The following is a 26,018-nucleotide window of genomic DNA, read 5'->3' on the forward strand; positions in this document are numbered from 1 at the left end:
TGCAAAGTGAATCTTATTTCTCCCCCATCTTTATCCAAACCTGGCTCAGTCCCAGTCCCAGCCAATGGTACTGCTATCTTGTCTAAATTAATATTCAGTTTATTAGTCCAGATATTTGCTGATCTCAAGATTTTCATTGCCTTTCTCAGTCTGAAGGAAAGAGGGACAGAAATATATACCAAGACACTTCCAACTCATCTACTGTGTGTGTGTGTGTGTGTGTGTGTGTGTGTGTGTGTGTTGTTTAGGCTTTTATATCTGTGCTGTTAAAGTTTCTCAAATGAATCCAAGTTCCAAAGCTGTTTTTTTCCAAAGCTGTAGAATTCCTCCATGCCTTTGCCACCAATAATTTTCCTTCTAGGAAAAATTTGTTGTTGTTGTTTAGTCGTTTAGTCGTGTCCGACTCTTCGTGACCCCATGGACCAGAGCACGCCAGGCACTTCTGTCCTCCACTGCCTCCCGCAGTTTGATCAAACTCATGCTGGTAGCTTCAAGAACACCATCCAACCATCTCATTCTCTGTCGTCCCCTTCTCCTTGTGCCCTCCATCTTTCCCAACATCAGGGTCTTTTCCAGGGAGTCTTCTCTTCTCATGAGGTGGCCAAAGTATTGGAGCCTCAGCTTCACGATCTGTCCTTCCAGTGAGCACTCAGGGCTGATTTCCTTCAGAATGGAGAGGTTTGATCTTCTTGCAGTCCATGGGACTCTCAAGAGTCTCCTCCAGCACCATAATTCAAAAGCATCAATTCTTCGGCGATCAGCCTTCTTTATGGTCCAGCTCTCACTTCCATACATCACTACTGGGAAAACCATGGCTTTTACTATACGGACCTTTGTTGGCAAGGTGATGTCTCTGCTTTTTAAGATGTTGTCTAGGTTTGCCATCGCCTTTCTCCCAAGGAGCAGGCGTCTTTTAATTTCGTGACTGCTGTCACCATCTGCAGTGATCATGTAGCCCAAGAAAGTAAAATCTCTCACTGCCTCCATTTCTTCCCCTTCTATTTGCCAGGAGGCGATGGGCCCAGTGGCCATGATCTTGCAGTGATCCATGAAGGGGTCTAGGAAAAATACAATCATTAAATTTTCATTGTCTCCTTCAAAGAACCCAAGAACAGTGTTGTTTTTGGATCCTTATAAATATATAAGTTGAAAAGTTATTTGTTGACATCCTTACTCCAAAGAGTACTGTTTGTCTCAGCCTGCAGAATCATACGCCTCCAACGTTTTTGGTCTTGTGAAGATGCCTCCTATTTGCAAAGGCTTTTGCAAAATCTTTATGGATTTTCCTATATGCTTACTATGATAGATCCTAATGGCTTCTAATCAAGATTCTGTTTCACTGCTGTTCCTCAGTTTTGGAACCCAAACTTTACCCCTATACAATTGTTAACCCTGCTAGTGTCTCTGTAGATTCCCATATTGGTTGTTAATGGTTGGCCTGCCTGATATTTATGAATGGGTTTCTAATAAAATGTATGACCTGATGTGCTTGCCTTCAGCTGACTGGCTCTTGCCCCATTTTATCCTTTAAATGGTCTCAAGAGTGATGAACGATGCCATTTCCTTTACTGACACGGCTCTCTCGCTTAAAATAGTTTATGGTGTAGGAAAGTTTGCATTGGGGACCTTTGTGGGGCCAATTTCTTCGGCCTTTTCATCTGCACACGAAAAGTAACTTTTAGAAAAGGGTTCTCCTATCACCCTACTGGTTCTGCCTTTCACCATCAAGAATGATTTAGTCCTGACCTTACTTCTCACATATTTAGGATACCCCAAAACTAGCTATGGTTTATTTTTATATGCGTTAAAGTTGGTAATAAATTTACATGAGCTGGGAAGAGTGACAATACTGTATTTTGTTAGAGATCCCCAATTCCTCTTTGCTCCACTTTTATTTCCCTTCTTTTGTTTCCCTTGTGAATGAAAAAGTTGGACAATGTTTCCATAGTTTTCCTTGGAATATTCATAGAAAATACATGCAACAGGCATAACACCTCAGGGATCAGTCATGATATTCAATTCAAAGTATTCAATTGCTTTAGTTTTTGTATAATTGCTTTTTTATAATTGCCCCAAAGTTCATGTTCTTTAATTTTTCTAAGTTCTTCGCCAAAGAAACTCCAGCGGGTGCAGAATGCAGCAGCGAGGCTCCTCACAGGGTCTCTGCCATGGGAGCATATTCACCCAGTGCTTTTCCAGCTGCACTGGCTCCCGGTGGAGTACAGGGTCAGATTTAAGGTGCTGGTTTTGACCTTTAAAGCCCTTTACGGCCTAGGACCCTCGTACCTGCGGGACCGCCTCTCCCGGTATGCCCCACGGAGAGCCTCAAAGTCCATAATTAGCAACACCCTAGTGGTCCCGGGCCCTAAGGAAGTTAGATTAGCTTCAACCAGAACCAGGGCCTTTTCAACACTGGCCCTGGCCTGGTGGAATGCTCTGTCTCATGAGACCAGGGCCCTGCAGGATCTGATTTCTTTCTGCAGGGACTGCAAGACAGAGTTGTTCCACCTGGCCTTTGGCTTGGAGCCAATTTGATTCCCTCCCCCTCTTTCTTTTTTCTTTTTCCTTTCTCCTCCTGTGATGAGGCTGCATTTTAATATTTCAATGTTTCAATATTTTAATGTTGTATTTTAATCTTGTTTTTAAGTTGTATTCATTCAACTTGTTTTTATTATTGCTTGTTAGCAGCCCTGAGCCCAGCCTTGGCTGGGGAGGGCGGGGTATAAATAAAAATTGTTGTTGTTGTTATTATTATTATTATTATTATTATTAAAGGTGCTACCAATTCATTGTATGTTTCCAACCTTTTATCTTTGTTTTTTTTATTGAAGCAACTGCACTGCCTCCTTTCTCATGTTCAAACACATTTCATAATTAATATGAAGTCCAGAAAGCAATGCAAAGTCCTCCCATTTTGACATTACACTTTGGCCTTTTCCAGACTTAAGAACGTTAAAGCAATGTCATCCACAGATTCAATATCTATTGTGTATTCTCTATCTGTATTTCTTTATCCCTCTAGTACCTCTTATAATGTTTGCTAATGGTTTCCTTGAAAATGCAGTGGAGATAATAGACAGCCCTGTTTTGTTTCCCACCTCAGGTGTTAAGTCCAGATCATTTGTCTACACCACCATCATACTATCCTTGTACAGTTGTTTAAGTAGAGGTTTAAACAGATTATCCATCTGCATACTTTTACATAACTCTAGCAGGAAATTCCATTCTACACTATCAAAAGCTTTGGCAGAGTCAGGAGATATAATTGCTAATGGCTTCCTTGTTTCATTGCTAATATAAATGGTATTTAAAATTATCTATATAGAATCTGCAATGTGTCTCCTTAAGGTCCATTCTCCCCAAGTTTATGGTTCTTTGTCTTTAAAGCACACTTGGATTGAACAGCCCTTCAGAGTCCAGATTGCTCTCTGACATGCTTTTAAACAGAGAAGTACAGGTGGTGGCCATGACTGGAACCTTGGCAGCAGGCATTTCACTACATGGAGCACCCAAAATAAATGTTTAAAAATGGAAAATGGAATCACCTGGTAAAATAGGAGAGGGAGAAGGAAAATGGAGTCACTAGAGCAATGGGGGGAGGGGTGGGCCACCCAAGGGCAGTGAGGGAATAGGAGGGGTTGGTGAACTGCTCAGGGGGGTGGAGCACTGGGGAAGGAAAGAAGGAATGGCAGAACACAGTGGGAGAAACTGGTGTTGCAGGGAGTTGATTAGGAAAGTGGCCTCAAATGGGCATTGTCATTGCCCATACTGCTGCTTTGAAAATCAAGCAAATGTACTTGGGAAAGGAGCACTAACCATTTTCTCTTATGCCGTTTCCCCAGTGTAGATTGCAAAGAAAAACATAACAATACCGTATAGGATATATGTTTTCCACTGTGTAGCTATCAGCCGTTCCACTAGGGGGAGAGGAGTGATTTATTTTGATGACATGGTGTGGAAGCTGGTTATTCTTCTCTGAATGCTGCTTCTTCAAACTTTATAGTAACCAGTTGGGACAGCTAATTAATGAAAAACCTTTACCCCATCAGCAGCTTGAAGATGATCTCCCACATCATACCTACTTTTGCCCCAGGTTTAGACTAAACCTGGAACTGCACGCACTCCATCCAAGGCGCTTTGACAATGAGTTTATCTAGATGGATTTGATGGAAGCTTGGAGGGTAAGGAGTGGTTCCCAATCCTGCATGTGTTCAGGAAGGGCCAAGAAAAATCTTGCCTCAGCCTGGAGCTAAGCGACTGTCAAATTGTTACACTGAGTTAACAGAACTTTAAAAATAAAAATTCATCGCTCATCCAGTCATTTATTCCTTAGGTCAAACATTAAATGAGAAGCAATGGGCTGTTATTTTAGTTGACCTGCTTATAAAGCTGATAAATTAGGGTACTCTTTGGAGCTAATTATTTTTTCTGTGCAATCAGTTTCTTATTGATAATGGATATGCTAATGAAACTTGCCTTACAATGACAGGTTAAAGAAATATACTTGAGAAATCTTCTCTTAATTGCTGTAACAGAAATGTTGATGGAAAAGACACCATGCCAATTATTTTTTATTTCCTTTCCAAATTATTACAAATCAAACCAAAGTACGGTAATTCAATTCAATACAGTTTCCAAAACAGGTTTCCCGCTCCTGTTACAAGGTATGTCCAGGATATGCCCCTGCTGCTGCGTCAGTTCTCACTTAATCTCTAGTTGACATCACTTCACAGTTTCCATTGATGGAAATACGTTTATTACTAATGCATCGGAAGCATGCAAGATTCACAAGCACCCACACATTGGCGGCCAGCTATGTGATTAGCAACCTGATTCATGATCTAGTTAAATCATTATCCTTGGATTTAAATATTTATATCTGTTTGAAATACTTCAGTGTTTATATGACTGGGTAATAAATTGGGCTGTAGGTATGAATGTTCCTCTAAATCTTTTGGCTATTTAAAATTAAAGTAGAAGAGAGCAAAAGGCATAAACTTTCTAACTGCCATTTTTTGTGATGTCCTAATGGTAAAAGGGACCCCATGAATTTTCTTTCCTCAGAGGGCTTCACAAGAAGGGAGGTGTGACAGGAGTTATTACCACATGTGCAGAATTCAAGAGGTACCAAGAAAGATATATTTTCTTGCCACAATATGTCACTGAAGATTATTCTTTTGTGAAACTAGCATTCAAGTACGTTGTCTGTGAGTGTGCTTTGGGGGCACGACCAGAAGAAGAAAGGACTAAGAAGGGGGAAATTGCAGCTTCCATCCCAGCCCCTCAGCTGGAACTGCTCCTGTTGTGCTGGTAAAGATGGGTTTTATCCATCCGCCTGTCAGGTAACTTGAATGTTATACTGCTTGTTTGCTTGCTTGCTAGAGTGTTTGCCCATATTACTTCAGTCTGACAGTTTTCATTACTTGCAGCTGGTGTGGAGAAGTTTTTCTCCACGTGGACCAGTGTCCCAACTTCAGTTGGCTGATATAAGAGCAGGCCAGTGGTGGTACAGCAGGGTTAAACCAAAAGTGGGGAGACACCAACAGGACTTACCCCCTTGGACTGCTACCTGTGTGGCTGAACCATTGAGCAAAATAAGCATGTACTTAGGGCATCAAGGGAAGGGGGGCACCACAGAAATTTTCCATTGCCGGATTTACCATGGACCCTGTGGTGCAGCTGAAACAGGCTCCACAAAAAAGGCTCCCACAATATGTGCCTCATGAGTTCAGTGCAACAAAAAATGTAAAAACAAGATTCAGTCATGCTGAACTTTATACAAATAATTGTAGAAGACAATATTTTATGGTTTATTGTTGTTTATATTTTGAATTAGATATATATGGGGGCACCAAAATATTTTCTTAGGGCCTGTAAAGGTCTTAATCTGGCCCTGACTGCTACTTTGGTGAGGCATAAGGACACCCCCCCCCCATCAGTTAGGAACTGAATTGTTGGCCATGTCCCAGAGAACAGATTTATGATCCTGATCTGTGGGGGGAGCCTGGGTGGGGGAAAGTCTGGTTCTAACATATTCCCCCCTGAGTGGGAGGAAGACACAGCATAGTTACGGATATAATAGTCCTTAGACTATCATAGTCCTTATCTGGACCATAAAGAAGGCTGATCGCCGAAAAATTGATGCTTTTGAATTATGGTGCCCATGAACTGCAAGAAGATCAGACCTCTCGATTCTGAAGGAAATCAGCCCTGAGTGCTCACTGGAAGGACAGATCCTGAAGCTGAGGCTCCAATAGTTTGGCCACCTCAGGAGAAGAGAAGACTCCCTGGAAAAGACCCTGATGTTGGGAAAGATGGAGGGCACAAGGAGAAGGAGATGACAGAGGACAAGATGGTTGGACAGTGTTCTTGAAGCTACCAACATGAGTTTGACCAAACTGTGGGAGGCAGTGGAAGACAGGAGTGCCTGGTGTGCTCTGGTCCATGGGGTCACGAAGAGTCGGACACGACTAAACGACAACAACAACAGCAAAAACAACAATCATCTTATCCCTAACTTTTGTACTTCATGTAATTTTATTGTAGGATGGTGTCAATATGTGTTTGAATGAACCTATAGCATGGAGTTACCATGACTCTGTCTCTATTTTTACATCAGTTCCAGTGTTTATAGGCAGGAGAAGGTATAGCTTGGGCATCGGAACTGATTATTATTTGGGATCAAATAGTAATCCCTGAACTGATCTCATTAATTCCCCTCACCCCCAGCCAGTTAATGTAACTGCATTTTAGAAGCTGCATGCTCAGTTGAAAGAGGCGTTTGATGCCACACATAATTTTGTCCTCCTCAGAACAATTCCTGAGTGACCGCTGCCAGATAAGGCATCCTTTGTGTTGTATGGGGACAGTATTTGGATTAATTTGTTGTGTGAAAGCTGGAAAGGAGCTAGTACGCTCTGGACAGTGAGCACTTTAGAAATCACTGGCAATTCTACCTGGAGAACTCTGGAAGCATTAATCTGCAATTTTATTGCACAGAGAAAACCATAATTACACAGAAAATGGATGCTATCTGCAGAATAATCTCTTTCCAAATCAAACAATCAACTTGACTGATAAGGCATGCACAAAATGGCACTATAAAACTTCTGTAACAAAATATGGATATGAAAGGGATTTGCTACCATTTGACGGATGGCAGCAAAGAAGTTACCTGCTGACCTAGGTGAATTGCGCGATTTTATGCAGGGAGAGTTCTATGCAGGCCTCTGAAGAGGCCTGTCATTAGGTTTGAGAGACCCTGGTCAAAATCCCCTGTTGATGGGTCTTGGCAGATTTACCTGGTGACATTGGTGACCCAAATAGCACTGCCAGTTGTGTCTAGTCACTATTTAAACTTACCACACAGCCCCAGAACACTGCTATGTCAGGGGAACATTATGGGTTATTAAAATGGCTGGTGGCATTTTAAGGGCATTAGTGATGGGCACCGAAAGAGCCAGAAGCTGCCTGAGGATGCCAGATGCTGACGCAGAGCCCCTCGATCTTTCCCCTAAATACTCTTTGCACATAAGCATTGAAAGATACTGAACGCCGTTGGGCTTTTGAGCCAAGCCTCTCATGCTTTTGTCAAAGGTCCACCAAATAGCTATCAGGTCTTGCTGCAGCTGCACAAAGGGTGGAGACCTTCTTTTCCTGACAGAATGCACCAGAACGTATTGACACAGCATACACATACCATTTGAATAGCAATGCCCATAAACTTGACAAGGGCGGTCCCCTCAAATATTTTAGGGGGGGGCAGAAGGGACCTCAGCCCCTGGGGGGGTGGCTCCTATGGCCTCTTGCTACATGTTATACATCTGAACCACATGAAACAGGGGACTCTCATGGGTTTGATAAAGCTGTGACTCCGTTTCTGCATTAGGCTCAAGATAATAATCTATAATCTGATAAAAGTCCTCTAAAATGGGCAGGATCTTTGTTTTTGTTTTCGCTTGGGCAAGGCTTTGAAATTTCAACAAGACACGCTTAGAATTTTATTGTTGCAATTTGTAAAGAATGTCAATATGTTTTAACAATGTGCCTATTCACAGCGTTTTATAGCAAAGCCATTCTGGGCTGGTCATGGGAAAAGATCATAGGGCCGGAATTTCTTAGATGTCAAAGATAAGAAGAGGATAAAGACATTGTTTTGTAATGGAAGAAATTATAATGTTTGCTTATTAGAAAGTCCAACCAGCCAGCGTTTTACAAGAGGACACACCAACGGCGTCCCACATGCCTGTTCCACCCATCCTCCTCTGAATTCCAATCGCTACCAATAATGTTCTGCTACATAGGCTGCCCTGCATTCAGCTCAGGCAGGTTTAGGTTTAGGTCTACTGTATTTACGAATCACTTCCCACAAGGAACCGTTCCAAAGTGATATGCAAGTATAAAATGCAACACACACACACACACACACACACACATATTAAAAACATAGTCCAATCATTGGTGTCAGCCAAAGGCCTGGGAGAACAAAAACATATTTGCCTGGCACCAGTAGCATAGCATGTGTTGCCAGTGCCTGGGCCACGTGGATTTGGGGAAAGGAGTACACATGCGCATTCAACTGCCTGACAGCGTCCACATCATCCAGGAGATGGCAGCCACAGAGATAAGAAGAGTCATTCCGTTGTCTGGAGAGGTAACTTCCTGGTTCTCATGGAGAAGCTGTTTTCAATGGAGCCCAGTGACAGAAGCACGAAGCTGTACTGAGGCAGCACCAGGTTTTGAAATTTTGTACCCATTAACAATTTTGCACCTGTGGCAACCGCTCCTGTGTCCGCCCCCCCCCCCCCGCATCTGTATCAGCTTTGAACTTGTTTTTATTGTCAAATCACTTCAGGGAGTTTTATGGATAGTGATTCGTTAAATCAATAATAAATATTGGCTGCGGGTGATGATAGCTGGAATTCAACATCATGTTAAGAATCACAGGAGCATTCTAAGATGGGCATTGTAGGCAGCAACACACAACACACACACACAACACACACAACACACAACACACAACACACAACACACACACTTCATATTAGGAAATACAGTATCAATAAACTAAACCTGAAGCAGAAGTCCCAACTGGGCTGGAGATACATCTTGTAGAATACTTACGATAATATTTAATTCAGCCCTGCTCTAATCACCTTTTAATAGTTGTGTACCACTGCAAACTTTGTTGTAGTTTGGGTGTTTTTTTTAAGTGTAGCTGATGCTTCTGATTCCACCTGTTGTTTTTTTTTTTGGAGGGGTATTTATTAAGTATATATGACAACTTAGTCACATAGGTAGCAAATCCCTCTGATTTTATTTGGGCTTGTCTATAAATAGGCAAGACTTTTCATTTCTATTTCATTGTACAAGGCCAAGTTGTGATTTTTATACCCCATTTATAATTTTCTAATTGTATTCATTCACCTCTGCTCCCCCCCCCCTTTTCTTTTTTACTTTTAACAAAAGCTCCTTGTGTTGAACTTTTTTGTTGTTACTACTTTTCTCTTTGTGGGCACAAACAAACACTACTTATGTGGGCAAGAAACACTGGAGGGAAGAAATAAAGATGACTGGGAAACAGCAGAACTTCAACATGGCATTATTGGAAACAATCATTTTCAGCCACCACAAAGCGCAGAGCAAAAGCTGCGATCAGGAGGCTGCTGAATGCCCCATGCATAAGACAGGATGCTGGGAGATTACTGCAGGGACAAGTGGAGTCACATCGGAAAAGACATGTGACCCTGCTTAAGAACTGGAACAGCAAACAGATTATTGCCACTGAGACAGAATCCCGTGTTTTATTGGGATCATTTAATCAGGATGTAGGTAATTATGCTATATTTATGGGGGCAGGTATAACAAGGTTGGTCAATGAATGGAGCTATTTAGTTAAGCAACAAAACCACAGGGCAACTCAGGTTGCTAAAACCAAGAACATAACGAACTCAGAACTGTACTGCCGCACAACTCTTATTATGAGGACTCACTAGGTCTGTTCATTCAAATTCTTGCAGTGCAAGAGGGTTAAACCAAGTGGAACCAATGCGCCATCTGGTGGTGGGATGCCAACATACGTGTCACTACGGTACAGTGGTACCTTGGTTTAAGAACAGTCCTGTCTAAGAACGATTCGGTTTACAAACTCCGCAAAACCGGAAGTAGTGTCCCGGTTTGAGAACTTTACCTCAGTCTAAGAATGGAAGCCGAACAGTGGAAGGGCACTGGCAGCGGGAGGCCTCATTAGGGAAAGCGCACCTTGGTTTAAGAACGGTTTCGGTTTAAGAATGGACTTCCGGAACAGACTAAGTTTGTAAACTGAGGTACCACTGTATGTAGAAGAGGTGACAGTGGACCAGAAGAGGACAGTGATTGCTTACCTCATTTCTTCCCTGCCATTTGCCCCTTCAAACTTACCCCCTGGTTGGCTAAGGGATATTATCTCCCTTCCCCTCTGGAAAGAAAAGCTGCCCCATCCTGTTCCCAGTTTCTTCCTCCCTCATTGCAGAGACCTGCCAGGGATGACATGACTCCCCATAACATGTCGCTTGGGCCTAAGGGGCAAGACACACTCCTCGTTTCGCGCCAGACCTGTGTACCACAATACGCTCGTCCAATGTGCAAGGCATGGTTTTGTCATGCAAGGAGTCTACACCAGGGGTCAGCAAACATTTTCAGCAGGGGGGGGCGCGGACTATATTTTGAAAAAATAATAATGAACGAATTCCTATGCCCTGCAAATAACCCAGAGATGCATTTTAAATAAAAGGGCACATTCTACTCATGTAAAAACACGCTGATTCCTGGACTGTCTGCGGGCCAGAGTTAGAAGGCGATTAGGCCGGATCCAGCCACCGGGCCATAGTTTGCCTACCCATGGTTTACACAAAGTGTATATATGTAGCTATGTTAGTCTGAGTCTGGAAAAAGAAAGTGTGTTCTGGCTTTGATAGCAGATTATGACATAAGTTGTTGGGAGAACCCTGTTCTTCTTTCAGAGCTGCAATTCCCAGAGTTCCCTGTGAAGAGATTAAACCACTCACAATTGTAAACCAGAGAGGAACAACTATTATTATTATCATCATCAACCCCCTTAACTTCTCACAATTCTTTGTGGAAAGCCAGGGCTGTTTGAAGTGGTATAACAGCACTAAGTTCAGTGGGTCAGCAATTCACTCGGTTGCACTTCTCAAACCTGTGTCCCATGTGAGTTTTAATTCACCTCACTTTAGAAAACAGCTAGCTTGAAACGCAAGTAGCATCTGAAAGATCAGTCTCTTAAGAATGCCCTTTTTTCCTGCATTGGCAGCCTCTGCTGAGAGCCATCAACTGACGCTGCATTTAAGGAAATGTGTTTGTGATATGAAAATCTGAGAAAAGGCTAAATATTGATGAATTATCATGAAATATGTATCCTCCAAGGAGATACTTGCCTTGGATAGGCAAGCACAAGCTGTAAACTTGAAAGTGAGCATGACACCAGTAATTTGGAAACACTTGTATCAAAAAAAGGTACACCCATCGGGAATGCAAAGTGCCACCATTCCTAGACAGCTGCATTGTATTCACAAGGAAGATGGAGGCATGAAAGGCAGTCTGGTGAAGCTGGACAGGTTGCACATCTGGAAATATTAGCAGAATTTTAGTAGCTTGAAACGAGCCAGCATAGAAGCGTGTGGCAGGCTGCTACAACTGGCTTTAGAAACAAGGAATCTTGCAGTTAAACTTCCTCACAATGATGCCACAATTTCAAAATGCTCCCCATAAGAAATTTTCCTTCCTCCTTAGTTTCTCATGCAGTAGCCAAATCTCTCTCACACGGCTCCCCCCCCCCCCAAGAGTTCCTTAACATCAAGTGTCTGAATGGGGGAATGGGCTCTATACTTTCTTGTCCTATCCTATCCCACTCCCAAGCTGACGGTTTCTGGTTGATGTTGATTGCAATTACCTGTTTTGCCCTCTTGACCATGCATTTCCTGCCCGGGGAAAGTGGGGAACCCCAAGTCTTTACCCACCCAGCTTTCAGAAGCAGAAGAAAAATATCCAAAATGGACTCACTCTGTAGTTGTTTAATGAGCCAGCTTCACAACCCATGTTTTGAAGCTGGCATGTTCAGAAACAAATCACTGCTTGTTGTAAAGCAGAATTCCCTGGCTCCTAAAGCTCTGGGATTTATAGAAGGCAAAACTGTACTTGGCCTGTGGAGCAGAGGAGACCTTGCAAGTCAAGGCTTTGCTCAGACTTATGAAGGGCTCATTCATGCAGCAGTAAACCATGAATGGAAAACCACTGGCTCCCCAGTCCTAGGCTAAACCATGGTTTCGCATTACTTGCAAGCACATGCAAACATGTGAGAAAGATTGAAGGGAGGTTTATACAGTCCTAGAAATCTCATTTTCGCCAATGAAATAAATGTGACCCCACAAACTGTATTAAGCAGGAGATAAAACATACAGAAGTTCTTTATTGGGAGAAAGGTCTCTTCAGAAGAAATATTTCTGTTTCTACAGTGTTAGAGATTGCTGTTTGTTGTAATGATCAGTTCAACTCACAGTAATTGCTTTACTTTACTTTAATTCCTGTACTGAAAAAGGCGTTTTCATAATTACTGCAAATGTTCTTACATAGACATATTTCTCCTTAGGAAAGAGGGTATATTTAAAGATGATCTAGAAGCATTCATTTCCAAACAACAAACCATGATCAAGTATTCTCATTTGTTCAAAAAGGTAACAAAGGTATATCCGAAAAAAATGCCTTTGACGTTTATCTGTAAACTTTAATTACTAAAAGAATGGCAAAATACATCAAAACCCCACATTTCCATCTTAAAAATAACTACAAATCTGGACAGGAAATACAGAAAAGGTTTATTATGGACGTACCCCACTTTGTTATCTGGTGAAGGAAATCTGAGGCAACAATTTGGTGCATTACAGACAAGCCAATATACAGTAGCTGCACACCACAATTCATTTTTGGATCACAACTAGCATTCTTTACTATGACTGTTAGTACAGAAATGTTCTGCAGTTAGAAAAAAATGAGAATACTCTCATGCTGTACAATACCATGTGCAAGTATGTGTGTGTGACAGATATTAAAAATTAAGGAACCAAATCAATTTAAACTCTTTTATGCCGACCTGCTAGGTTGCAGACCCTGGAATGTTCAGCACACAAAAGATTTTGCAAGCTCCAGACATAATTTAAGTGCTTCTCAAGTGCAAAGCATTACCGACTAAAGCTTTTCAAAGGTCATTTAATTACAGATACAAACATCCTCTGCAAAGATATGAGAATATGCTATAGGACCCTGGAGGTCGTGACAGATTTGTATATTTTTAAGGAAGAGAAATGCTATATTCCACTCCAGTAGTTCTAGTCCCTGATGAGCTTCTCCTGACTGAAGGCATTTTATTTGTAGGAAATGGACCACTCTTTGACAGATGCATCGTGAGATGTTGTTACCAAGGTATGTTCGTCCAGCCACGCCAAGCTGCTTACATGATGTAATCTGTGGGCATCTGACAGAAGCAACAGAAAATGTAAATTGATGCAACCAACCTCTTTCCAAATTTGCTCTTAAAAAGTTTAGCAGGAACGTACCTTTCATACCAGGGCTTGTGGATGAACTCCCCTCCCAGCACCCTTGATGTTTGCTCACCAGGGACCCCTGAGCCATTCTTGCGCGCAGTGTGATGGCAACACACTGGTCAGGTCTTTAATTTCTACTCAAGGCTCTTCTAGACTCATCTTCCAGCCTCACCAACCTGCACAACCCCCTCACTCAGCCCCTATGCATGACTTCACTTCTGTTGGGAGACCCCGACACACAGGCAAGAGCCGCTGGAAGGAGTTGGCAGCACACATGACAGGGGAAGAAGTGGCGACACTAAGGGCTTAACAGCAGCTGCTCTGTATCAGGCAGAATTGCGGCCTTGATGTTGAAAAATCTGTTTACAAGTATTCATCCTTCAGGATAATTTTAGCCCCGTGATTTCCCTCAAAAACACTATTCCCCAACTTCTGTTATTCCAAGAATGCAATGAACGATGAACACAGCACTTTAGATTTCTCCATAATGAGAAGGCTATACTGTTACCTTGTATTTTAACTCGAGTCTCTGGGTCACTCACTGTCCAAACATAAACCATCATATCCATTCCTCCAGAAGCAAAGTGCTCGTTATCTGGTGACCAGGCAATACAAACAATCTTCGCATGGTGTCCATAGAAAATATTATGCTCCTATTGAGAAAGTGAAAGTAAGACAATCACTGATTTTTAATCCTAAAAATGAATTAACCATTGGTAAAAAAATCGAAGCTCTTTATGTTCTAATTGCACAGAAACTAATAAAACCCAATGCAAGAACTACTGAATAAATTCCAATTCAATCTAAAGAGGGGCAACAGATTCCAAGAGAGGCTTTAATAATATAAATTAATTAGGACAGCACTCAGTTCTTCCACTGCCACTTACAAGTTGTTTTCCATTTGTATTTGCAAGACCCCGCAAAGTGTTAAGTCTTGCTTCAACAGCATTTTTATGACTAAATAAACCTGCCCATGAGGGATATTTGATCTATGTGCAAGGTTTCTACACTGAATGAATGAAGGAATCTTTATTTGCGTCAGCCATCGGCCACAGCAATAAAACAATACAGTATACAAAAAACAGAACTAAGTCCTGCTTACCGCATAGTCATCGGCAACGCTAAACACCGTGACCGCCTTGCTTGCATCGGTCACTGCCAGAAAGGCACCATCATGAGAATACGCCAAGTCAGTCACAGGACCTTTCGCTTCCAGCGTCTTTTCCTCTTTCTTTAAAGAAGTCCCCTGGATTGCATACAGGTACACTTTTCCATCCTGGAAGTTAAAATATGTGCAAGAGTCAAGCTCTCCTCAGAGTGCCCAGAACGGCCTTGCTGGCTTTCAGATCTTTTACTGCCATGGGTGAGAAACCTCTCTCAAGCCTTGCACCAGAAACAGTTCACACCCAGTTGCTGCTTTTGCATCCGTTATTAAGGTATAGGAACAGCACATTTATTGGAGAGAAAGAGGAGGGCAAATGGCAGAAGCAATTTATGGGATAATTAGAGCTGAAGCTAAGAGAGCATCTGAAATTACTATACTGAAAATGTTTCCACAAGTGTTGCCACACTGTGGGAGCTGCCAAGTGCTTAATGAGCAGAAAAGGCTACCTTAAAGAGGAAAATAAAACCCTTACTGTTCCTCCGACAGCTGCCATGCCGCCTCCAGGATGAACTGCTACCACTTCTGGTTCAAAGCCAGGGTTATCAATTGCAAAGCACTTCTTCTTGTCCTTCATCAGAACGATCTGTAATCCGAGGAGTATGCAAATCACATTGAGGTACTGCCTAGAAAATTATGTCCCACTACATGCTACAGGAGGCTTCCCCACTCAGTCCAAAGGACCCCTTCACATGTCCAGAGCAGTGAGAGACACTTGCAAATGGAAGGCATTGCTTATTGCTGCCTTATAGGGCTGGGCAATATATAGATATATCATACTCCATATCGTTATATTGGGTTCATAATTTTTGCCCTGGCAATATATCGTGACGCATGATGTGTGTGTGTATCTGCTTGCGCAATATGCAAAAATCACAATGTGGGAAAACCATGAAGCCAGCCAATGTGTCTCTCGATTCCTGCAGCCCCTGTTAACACACTGCAAACCACAGTGCCAATGAGACACAGCCACCCACAACCTTAATTTGCCTAGAGGCAAATGTAAGAGCTCAATGGGTGTGGCAGGGAGCGTGTGTGTGTTTCTGTGTGTTGGCACGACAGAGTAAGCCCAGCAGCAAGAGTTTGTTCACCCCTCAAAAAAGGAAAAAAAGTTGGCTTGCATTTACATCAGTGTAAAATAGCATAAACTCCCCCCCCCCGCCCGCCTCAGTAATAATGTCATCAGCCTGTGCTCTCTTTCCAGTACCCAGTAATGCTTCTGCATCTAAGCACTACAAACCAGTTACCAAATATCACTTTAAATAGCACCATGAGAAATCCAAGTAGAAATAACCTGCTACACTTTCAAAACAAGTTTTAAAGTGTGCATTATGGTTGAGAAACTTATTACGCAATCCAAACCACATCTACTTGGAAGTAAGTCCTATGGAAGTCAATGGGTCTTACTCCCAGGTAAGTGGGGTTAGGATGACAGTCCTATATTGCATTACAATACAATCCATTTTTCCTGATACGCACCTCTCCAATGCATATCACCACTGCGTACCCACCAGGTCCAACTGCAATGCATTTGGGCTGAACATCCATTTTAATAACATCCTGGCCACTGAAAAAGGAAAGGGAAAAAGGAGAGAATTTTTTCCTTAGCTGAAGGAGCTGAAATCACTGGCAAGAACAGAACCAAAGGACCTGGGAGCAGATACGAAGCATGGAGATTTAAGGAGTGGTACTTTGTTATCAGGAAGATGGGCAATTTGGGCAGCAGGGTAGATGTAAAGGGACCAAGGTGGGACAACAAAGCTGTAGTAGTCAAGGTGCAATATACTTCACCAATTAAAAAAATGAACTAGCATTTAGAGCACATTAAAGGGCAACCGAGAACATTTTGCACATCCCACGTATTTTGAGCAGCAGCTTATATTTTTCTTACACATTTGGTGGAGAATATTTTATTCTCAGACACTTCATATTTATTTTCCTACATTGCATTGATATTTTAACTTGCTATATAAGATGAGAAACACAACTGTCCATTGCGCATTATCAATCCCATCTGCTCAGCAGTGTAAAACTGGTGCTTTTTTATAGCGCCGACCAAGGATAATGTTGGTTGCAGAAAGAACAACCAAAGTTGCTTGTGATATCTGGTTTTCTGATATAGTGCTTTAACACAGCAGAATTAGATGGCCCGAAACTTTGGCACGGTCATTTTGTGTTACGCTAAAAGTAATTTATTTGTGTGGAGGTTGACACACACGTTACCTGGTGTCTTTTTTGCTCAGACTGGTGTACCGCACGGTATCATCCATGCTGCAGCTGACCAGCTGCTCCGACTCATCCACAGCCATTCGTGAAACCTGGTTTGTGTGTCCTTTCCCAGAAAAGCTGTCATTTTCCCCTGTCTCAGAATCCCAATAATGTGAGCAAAATATTAAGGAAGTTTTCTTCAGGATGAGCGTGACACCCAACATTTATTGCAAGGAACAATCAAACCGACTCAATTCCTAAGTTGTGCTATGCTTAGGACAGCACACATGTCACTAAACCGCATGGCTTGCAAAGAAACAGAGAATTCTTCCCAGTTGCAACTTGCACGCAACCCTGCTGTAGAACTTTCTGAAGATGCCTCGCTGAAACTAGCCAGCACAGTATCTTGGGTGATGGCACAAAAAAGGCAATGTGAAATTCAGTGAGAGAGAACAGCTGCCATCTTTGTGTGGGGCAGTTTTTGTTCAAAGCGCCAACCAAATCAAAGAATTGCACTGACACTTATACTGAAAACAGCAGCCTCAGTGGGCGAGATGGATAACCATAAGGCTTTCGTTTGGCAGTTCAAATGAGAACTGTGCTCTAATACTACCCTGCATGCCAAGAATGCTTCAGTGAGTAGCAAATATTAAGAGAAAGGGAAGAAAGACAGCCATATATAGCAGCACAGCACTAGGGAGTTTTCATCTGTAAAAAAACATTGCTTGGTTGCTCAAAGGATATTAATATGCCCATCATGGCTTCCAGAGTAGATATAGGATTTCCCCCCATTTTTATGCACCGTAAGACATTGTATTGATTTACTGTGACCCTGAAAGAAAGCACACATAATTAACAAAAACTCTTACATTTACACAGACAGCAGCTCAAGTTACTCACAGCACGTTGTGCCCACTTGTTTCTTCCTGCCCAAATCTGGGCTTCTTTGCACAGATTTTGGGAAGAACACCCCCCCCCCGGAAAGCTTCGCCTAACCTCAAACTCCTCTGATAATAGACAAAAGGGAAAGTTGACAAGCCCACAAACCCTCTGCTATGCGCTTCTGGGGCAGGGGGGAGAAAAGGAATTGGTCCCAAGCCGTTGTCTTATCCTTAAAATAGTCTATTAAAAACAAAAACACAGGGCAAATATTATCCTATTATATATTACAGGCCCCGAGAAGCTTACAATGCAAATTATGATGTGGGGGAAAGTAGACAACAGAGGGAAGGGAAGGAAGACTATGCACCCTGTTCAGCTACAAATATTTTGGCTTAGTTTCTATGTAGGAGACTAAGACTGTGCCAAAGGCTACAAAGGGGAGAAAGAGGTGGAATGATGTAAGCAGTCTAATATGAAAGGGGAGGGACAGGAGAGGGACAGAGCCATTTAAGATTAACGGCTATTTTCAGGTGGCCAAGAATGGTGGGGTGTCAGGCAGACATACACTGGGATGTTCTGCATGCCAACTCCAAGGGGCTTTCCCTTCCCTTGAAACAATACACGCCCATGAGATGTGACTGCAACAGAACTTTCCATCAGTTTTAAAAAGAGGGTTGTCCTTGTGGCAATTTGGGTGGGTGTGGGGGGTGGGAGGCAGACTGCTGTTTAGGCTTGGCATTCAGAAGCAGATGCACAGCTAGCTACTGCCTGAAATGCGCCCCCCAAGTATTTAGAGGCAATTGTCTTACTGCACTTAGACCACATTTCCCCCAAACTAAGAGATCTTACAAGTGTTGATTCTGTTCTGATTTAACCAGGAATCCTCCCACGTGGCAAGCACTGAACATATTGTTCAGAACTGGCTGGTTTGGATTAAGTAAAGTCACTTCTCATTTGCCACCCAGAGAGGCTGGGGCAACCCAATCAGATGGGTGGGGTACGAATAATAAATAAAATAAATAATAAAATAAAATACTGTTATTCCAATTACTACTACTACTATAGTCATACCTCAGGTTGAATGTGCTTCGGGTTGAGCGCGTTTGAGTTGCACTCCACGGCAACCCGGAAGTAAGAGTGTGTTACTTCCGGGTTTTGCCGCTCACGCATGCGCAGATGCTCAAAATGACATCATGCGCATGCTCGGAAGCGGCGAAACGCAACCCGCGCACGCGCAGATGCGTCTTACATTGCATTCAGGATGCGAATGAGGCTCCAGAACGTATCCTGTTCGCATCCCGAGGTACCACTGTAGTACTACTACAAAACAGTGTAGTCAACCGAACAAGAGCATCCACAATGTAGCTCAAGCAGCCTTTCTGTTAAATGGGTCTTCACAACCACACTCATTTCTGTTGGAAACAGACGGATAATGCTAGCAGTGCATGATTAGGAAACTCGAAAGAGCCGGCTCAATGATTCCACAGACCTTGATGACACGAAGGGGCTTATCTGGATTGTTCTCATCCAGATAGTTGATGTAGCCAGAAAGGGAGACAGTCAACAAGTGCCCCTTTTGCCACAGACAACCCAGCTGCTGATCCAAAACATTTGATCCCATGTTAAAGGTATTCACAATGCTATTAGCACCAACATCCCAGATCTTAGCTGTCTTGTCTCCAGAAGCAGAAAGTAGGCGATTGCCATCTGGACTCCAGCTAATCTGTTGGAAGGAAACAAAGGGATTTAGAGGTATAGGCTCGCCCTAAATACCAGAGATAGCCTATATTTGTTTCCCATGCACATTTCCCCAGATGGCGAGTTTGAAGACGTCATGCAGACAAGCTGACTCGCCAATATGAGACTGTTCCATTTATTTTAATGTTTATTATTTTGCTTTCAATTGTACTCTAGCAGAATGGGTATTTGCTAAAGAAGAACTTCAAGAGGAAATAACTGATATTATTATTATTATATTATTTTTTTTCCTTCTAGCACAATCTATTATTGTGCTCTGGAGGAAGGATTATGAATATGTATTTTTTAAAAGCTATTCCGGTAATGATTACAGCTTATTTTTAATTCTGTAAATACAGCTCTGGGAGAAACAAAGAATCAGAAATGAATGGAGTCCATTCTGGAATGCAAAGAAGAAGAAGAAGAAGAAGAGTTTGGATTTGATATCCCGCCTTTCACTCCCCTTCAGGAGTCTCAAAGCGGCTAACATTCTCCTTTCCCTTCCTCCCCCACAACAAACACTCTGCGAGGTGAGTGAGGCTGAGAGACTTCAGAGAAGTGTAACTGGCCCAAGGTCACCCAGCAGCTGCATGTGGAGGAGCGGGGAATCGAACCCGGTTCCCCAGATTACGAGTCCACCACTCTTAACCACTACACCACACTGGCTCAAGTTGAACTCAAAAGCATTTCGTGAATTAATCAATCAGAAGAAGATTCCACAAGCATCCCAAAGAAATCTTACAATGAAAAGCATCGCTTTCAGAACGTCTGTTACTTAAAAAACAACCACCCCCACATAGTGATGCATCATCTCAGACACCCCCTCCTTGGGGAAAGAAGGCAGAATCTCTGTTCAAAGGTGGCTTCCTCTGTCCTTGGTTTTTCAAAGTACTTGTATCTTTTTTTTTTAAGGGACAAACCTGCCTCCCTGATTACTTGTCAATCAAGAGGCTTTTAAGCTGTCCATCTAAGTCAACAAAATACCACAGCCTAAAACTGGAACCAAATTTTTAGCAAACCTGGATTAAAATCTAGAGGGACTGCCCAGAAATCAGACCTTGTACAGCTACTCACAGCGTTTTGCTGGCCTTGAACCCAGCTGCATCCTCCAGCAGCTCATTGCTCTTGGCATGGCTGGGGGCTGAAGCTTTAGCCCCAAAAAAGAAAGTGAATGTTGGCATAACACCTCTTGGGTTTTTCAATTAAGAAACTCCTTCATGCCTGATAAGGGACTGAGCAACTCTGTCGCACTTACGTAAGCATAAGAGGCAGCCTTAGGTGCTGTGGAATCAGACACGATTTGTGCTGTTGCAAGAAAAGCAGATCCATGTAATGCCTGTGGAAATCAACATAACCTAACAGTCTGGTCAAAGAGAGAGAGAGGAGGAAGCCCCAATATACTTACTGCATAAATGCCTCCATCATGTGCCTTATTTCCTCCTAGCGCACCAACTTTCTCTCCAGTTTTGCCATCGTAAATATATATCTTTTCAAAACCGAAAATGAGACAAAGTATCAGTTAAGTGGGTTTGGGGTTTTTTGGCAGCAGTTAAACATACTTAACCCCCCCCCCCCCATATTGAAACACCAGCAGTTTCTTTGAAGTAGGCAGATATTTAAGTATCAAACTCAAACAGTGTACTACTGAGATCAGAAAGCAATGGAACGTGTTTAATGAAACGCAGTATAAAAGGATCCAAACATCTGAAATATAGGAAAATGCTACGTGTGGCGTTGCCTCTGGGTTAAGGCAATCAATGTCATGCTTGCTTCTTTACCTTCAGGAAGTAGTTTGCATTACAATCAAGTCTATAATTCTGGCCAGTAAAAGCAAAAGGAACCTAAGATGGCTGACCCTCCATATCTGAGAATATTTCTTTAATGCTCTCCAATATGAAGGTTCACCCATTGTGTGCTCTTTCTTCCAACGGTTGTAATCTGAAACCTACATAGCATTTAACAGAGCCTCTGCTACCTCCTCCACCATCCCAACTGAGGCAGATTTCATGGCTTGAACACCAATCCACATTTTACTTTCCCCCATCTTTCATCTCCAGAACTCTTAGGCTGGTAGTCAAAAGTCTGCCCACTATTTTGTGACATCTTGGTTGACCTTGATAATTTTATTGCCCTATACTGTTGGTGCTGACCTTTAAAGCCCTAAACGGCCTCGGCCCAGTATACTTGAAGGAGCATCTCCACCCCCATCGTTCTGTCCAGACACTGAGGTCCAGCTCTGAGGGCCTTCTGGTGGTCCCCTCATTGCGAGAAGCAAAGCTACAGGGAACCATGCAGAGGGCCTTCTCGGTGGTGGCACCTGCCCTTTGGAACACCCTCCCATCAGATGTCAAAGAGATAAACAACTACCTGACATTTAGAAGACATCTGAAGGCAGCCCTGTTTAGGGAAGTTTTTAATGTGTGACATTTTAATGTATTTTTAATCTTTGTTGGAAGCTGCCCAGAGTGGCTGGGGAAACCCAGCCAGATGGGCGGGGTACAAATAATAAATTATTATTAATTATTATTATTACTATTACTATACTATGGAATTTGGCCCCCTTGGGGCCAATACTTTTATATTTGTCTGACTTTGAGGCTAATCTTAATTTTTGCCTTATTCACCCTCTCCTTCCTCTGTTGCCTTCTCCAGCATTGATTCTGGAACACCAGTTCCTGAGAGGCAACCCCTTTTTTGCTTAGAACCTAAAGTGCCACAAATATTGGCACAGTTACTGCTGTGCTAGCTCCAGAGGAAAAGTATTTTATGAAGAACCAGGCCACTGGTCCATCCGGTTCCACATTATCTCTTATGACCAGCAATGACACTCCTAGGTTCCTGGTGTTCCAAGGCGAGATCTTTAACTGGAGATGCCAGGGACTGATCCTGGGACCTTTGACACTCAAAGCAGATCCTCCATTTAGCTAGAGGCATATCTGCCCCGCCCCCCAAAGGTAAGAAATGGCTCGATTTTACCTGGCCATCTGCACTGGCTGTAGCAAATCTATTTCCATCTGGAGAAAATCTCACACAGTTAACAAACCGGCTGTGATCCTATAGGAGAAACATATTTATATATATAAAAGGATGTCAATTCCCAAACGGATTACTTCAGCTGATTTTGTGCTGCTCGTTGGTCTCCACCATTAGCCTGCTGTGGGTTGTGCAAGCGGCTCAAAGCCTTCCTACTTCAAGTACTGTGTAACAGCAGTCTCAGCACAACTGCACGTGTTCCCAAGCCCAATTCTAAGTGCTTGTTTTAAGCTATAAAGACTTATGTGGCTCAGGACTCCCAATACCTGACAGAACCCCTCTGCTGACATGAGGCAACAAAGACCCTAAGTCAGTGATGGCCAAACTGGGCCCTCCAGCTCTTTTGGGACTACAACTCCCATCATCCCTAGCTAACAGGACCAGTGGTCAGGGATGATGGGAATTGTAGTCCCAAAACAGCTGGAGGGCCAAGTTTGGCCATCACTGCCCTAAGTCAACGAGTGGCCCTTCTCTGGGTGTGTCTCTAAGAGATTACTTCAGCCACTGTTCATAGACTTAAATCACATCTGCACAAGGCTTTCTGAAAATTGTCTTGTGGACGAAATGGGGATGCTTGGAGGGCCAAGTTTGGTCCACAGGTTTCCCCACCCCTGACCTGTAACTATAACAGCAGTATTTGTTGCTCACATTATACAGAAAATGCCTCCAAAAGACTTAAGACAAAATGCAAAAGCAATCAAATGCCAAATTAAAAAACAGCATACGAGGCAAAGTCCTGGATGGCTCACAGGAAGAGAGGTGGTCCTGAAGCACTAACATCTCTGCACCAATTTTGCATTTAAAAATAGTGAGTGTGCCGGTATATAGGCCTTTCCTAGAACATGACTTTCAGTGCACATAGCTTATGTGGATCTGGATATGCAGTTATAATCCAGATCATTGGCCCCACTGAATATGACTAAAGCTACATCTGTATAGGGCAAAATAATACAGAGCTATCTTTCAATGTATTTCATCTTTGTACTCTTAAACAGTGTGCGTGAAAATAATGTAAGTAGCAACAGACACCTTGCCTGTTTGAAGGGGGGCTCATGTAGTCAAGGGGCAGTGGACTGCTCAGCTTTTCCCCAGACCCTTCCCTGATGCCTACAAATTATGGCTGTCTGGAGAAGGAAAGCCTATATTCATAGCTCACTAGGTGGATAGGCTTCCTTGAGACCCATGAGGGGAAGCTGTGTGCCTCCACTGCCCTTGACTGGTGGAAACCCCTTCATGCAAGTAACAGGCGAAGGGGCTAAGGAAGGTGTAAGTAAGAATGCAATCTGCTATGGTCTGTGCACTAGTTAGCATGCACTGCAAAGACAACTGCTTGCAGCTATTAAAATCTTTAACATTCTCCCTGGGCAGATAAGCAATCCTGCTTTAATTGCAGAGAAAGCTCTAGAGTGCCAAGACTTTAGACCTGCTGTAATTCTGAAAAATACTGTGCTGGCTCCATGATAGCAAGGGTGATCTTATGCTTGCACACGATGATTTTAAGCTCCCACTTTCCAAAATCACCATGAAGTGCAAAGGGCTGCCGCTGAAATGCAATGCTGCCTCTTCCCCGAAACACAAGAGAAAGAGAAAGAGAAAGAGGCTGCTCTCTGCTTGTGCAGGAACGGGGAGAGAGCTGGATCTCAAAGACAGACGGCACACAGGTGGTAAAGAATGACAACTCACACTTATTGTAAACTTGAATTTGAATGGTGGTCCTTCAAAGAAAGCAGCACAATTGTCATCACTGCCAGTCACGAGGCGGTATGGTCTGGTCTGTTTAATATCCACACTATTGATCACTTTGTTGTGGCCAGTGATCTCGCCTACTGAAGAGCCGGTATCCCACAGAAACACAGCCCCAAATCTATTAAGAAACAACAAATCAAGTCACATGCAATGAGGACTATATATAGGACTTAATGTATTGAGCACAGCCAGCACGTTGAGTGGATTTACACAACAGAACTTAGACCGCCCAGTTAATCTTGTGCAGTTTTAGCTTCGTTCCCTATGGCATTCAAATCCTTTGCCCATTATGCATAAACAAATAATGTAACGAAATAGGGCACTTGCTTCATGTACTGATAGATAAAGGAGCAACACACTGTAGTGTTTTTATTTATATACTCCTTTCCCACATGCAGAGCAGTGCACATAAGGTAAAATGCAATATACCAATAATTAAAACACAATTGTAACAACTGAAATAACAAAAATATAATAAGAATCAGTCCTCTGAAGCTATTTTGAATTATAGAGACTGTTCCTATCATTTGAACACACAAGCCATGTCATACGAGAGCTGAACTGGCAAGAGTTTTATTTATAGTCGTATCTTGGTTTTTGAACAGCTCGAATGTTTTAGCTCCCGAATGCCATAAACCCGGAAGTGACTGTTCCGGTTTGCAAACTATTTTTGGAAGCCGAACGTCCGACACAGCTTCCTATTGAGCGATGGAAGCTCCTGCAGATAATCAGAAGCCGCACTTTGGTTTCCGAACGTTTTCAGAAGTAGAACTGACTTCCAGAATGGATTCTGTCCGAGAACCAAGGTACAACTGTACTGCCAAATAAGCAGTAATGGGCCTTATTTTCAGTGAGTTCCCTGCATCTATACTGACTGTAAGAACAAACTGCTGTTCTAGTTATGCGTGAACTCTAAGTGCCATACAAATATTCTGAGGAAAAAGATATAATAAACTTTTATTTATATCCCGCCCTCCCTGGCCGAAGTCAGGCTCAGGGCGGCTAACATTAGATATATAACATTGGTATAAAATCAAAGAATAATTGAATTACCTCCTTAAAAAAGGTCAAAATCAAATTAAAGTCTAATTAGATGGCTTTCCGCAGGGTTAGGGTTGGGAACAGTAAGTGCTCATCGGCCCAACTGTTTACGCTGATCTTATATGGGCCTGTGAGAATGCTGGGAGGCCTCTTTCATATTAGTTCTTATACTAAAAGAAAAGGGGAGTCAGGCTGAGCCTGGCGGAACAACTCCGTCTTGCAGGCCCTGTGGAAAGATGTCAAATCCCGCAGGGCCCTGATCTCTTGTGGCAGAGCATTCCATCAGCCCGGGGCCAAGGCCAAAAAGGCCCTGGCCCTGGTCAAGGCCAGCCTAGAGGCCCGGGATCTCCAAGGTGTTATTATTTGCATTACATTGTGAGGCTCCACTGAAGGGAAGAAAGAGGTTTTATGCCATCCCAAGGCATGGGATGAAACACAGTGTGAATATATTCACCTCAGACTACTCTGCGGCAGAACTGCAACCATGAAGGTGAAAGATCTCTGACGAAGTGGTTGGCTGGAGCTTTGCTGAAGTGTGGGCCGAGGGGCATTTATTTCTATAAAACTGACACTCTGTTTTGTTCTGTGCCTTGAGATGCCGGCGGCGGCAG

At 42.9% G+C, this 26,018-nt stretch overlaps 1 protein-coding gene across 1 annotated transcript in view; it reads right to left on the bottom strand.

Moving 5' to 3' along the window:
• Window positions 1-12,434: 12,434 nt before the first annotated feature.
• WDR1 (WD repeat domain 1) overlaps window positions 12,435-26,018 on the bottom strand; it is a 28,217-nt gene continuing 14,633 nt past the window's right edge. Inside the window, exons 5-15 of the mRNA XM_081021535.1 lie at window positions 24,304-24,484; window positions 22,564-22,641; window positions 20,993-21,073; window positions 19,340-19,573; window positions 17,711-17,800; window positions 16,984-17,138; window positions 16,240-16,327; window positions 15,236-15,346; window positions 14,701-14,874; window positions 14,107-14,251; window positions 12,435-13,528 (exon numbers count right to left, since the gene is read on the bottom strand). Of these exons, the coding sequence (XP_080877661.1) occupies window positions 13,419-13,528; window positions 14,107-14,251; window positions 14,701-14,874; window positions 15,236-15,346; window positions 16,240-16,327; window positions 16,984-17,138; window positions 17,711-17,800; window positions 19,340-19,573; window positions 20,993-21,073; window positions 22,564-22,641; window positions 24,304-24,484 (1,447 nt within the window). The 3' untranslated portion in view covers window positions 12,435-13,418. The remainder of the gene's footprint in view (window positions 13,529-14,106; window positions 14,252-14,700; window positions 14,875-15,235; window positions 15,347-16,239; window positions 16,328-16,983; window positions 17,139-17,710; window positions 17,801-19,339; window positions 19,574-20,992; window positions 21,074-22,563; window positions 22,642-24,303; window positions 24,485-26,018) is intronic.

The sequence above is a fragment of the Podarcis pityusensis genome (assembly GCF_964106645.2).
Source record: "Podarcis pityusensis genome assembly, chromosome: 9".
In the NCBI taxonomy this organism is placed as follows: Eukaryota; Metazoa; Chordata; class Lepidosauria; order Squamata; family Lacertidae; genus Podarcis; species Podarcis pityusensis.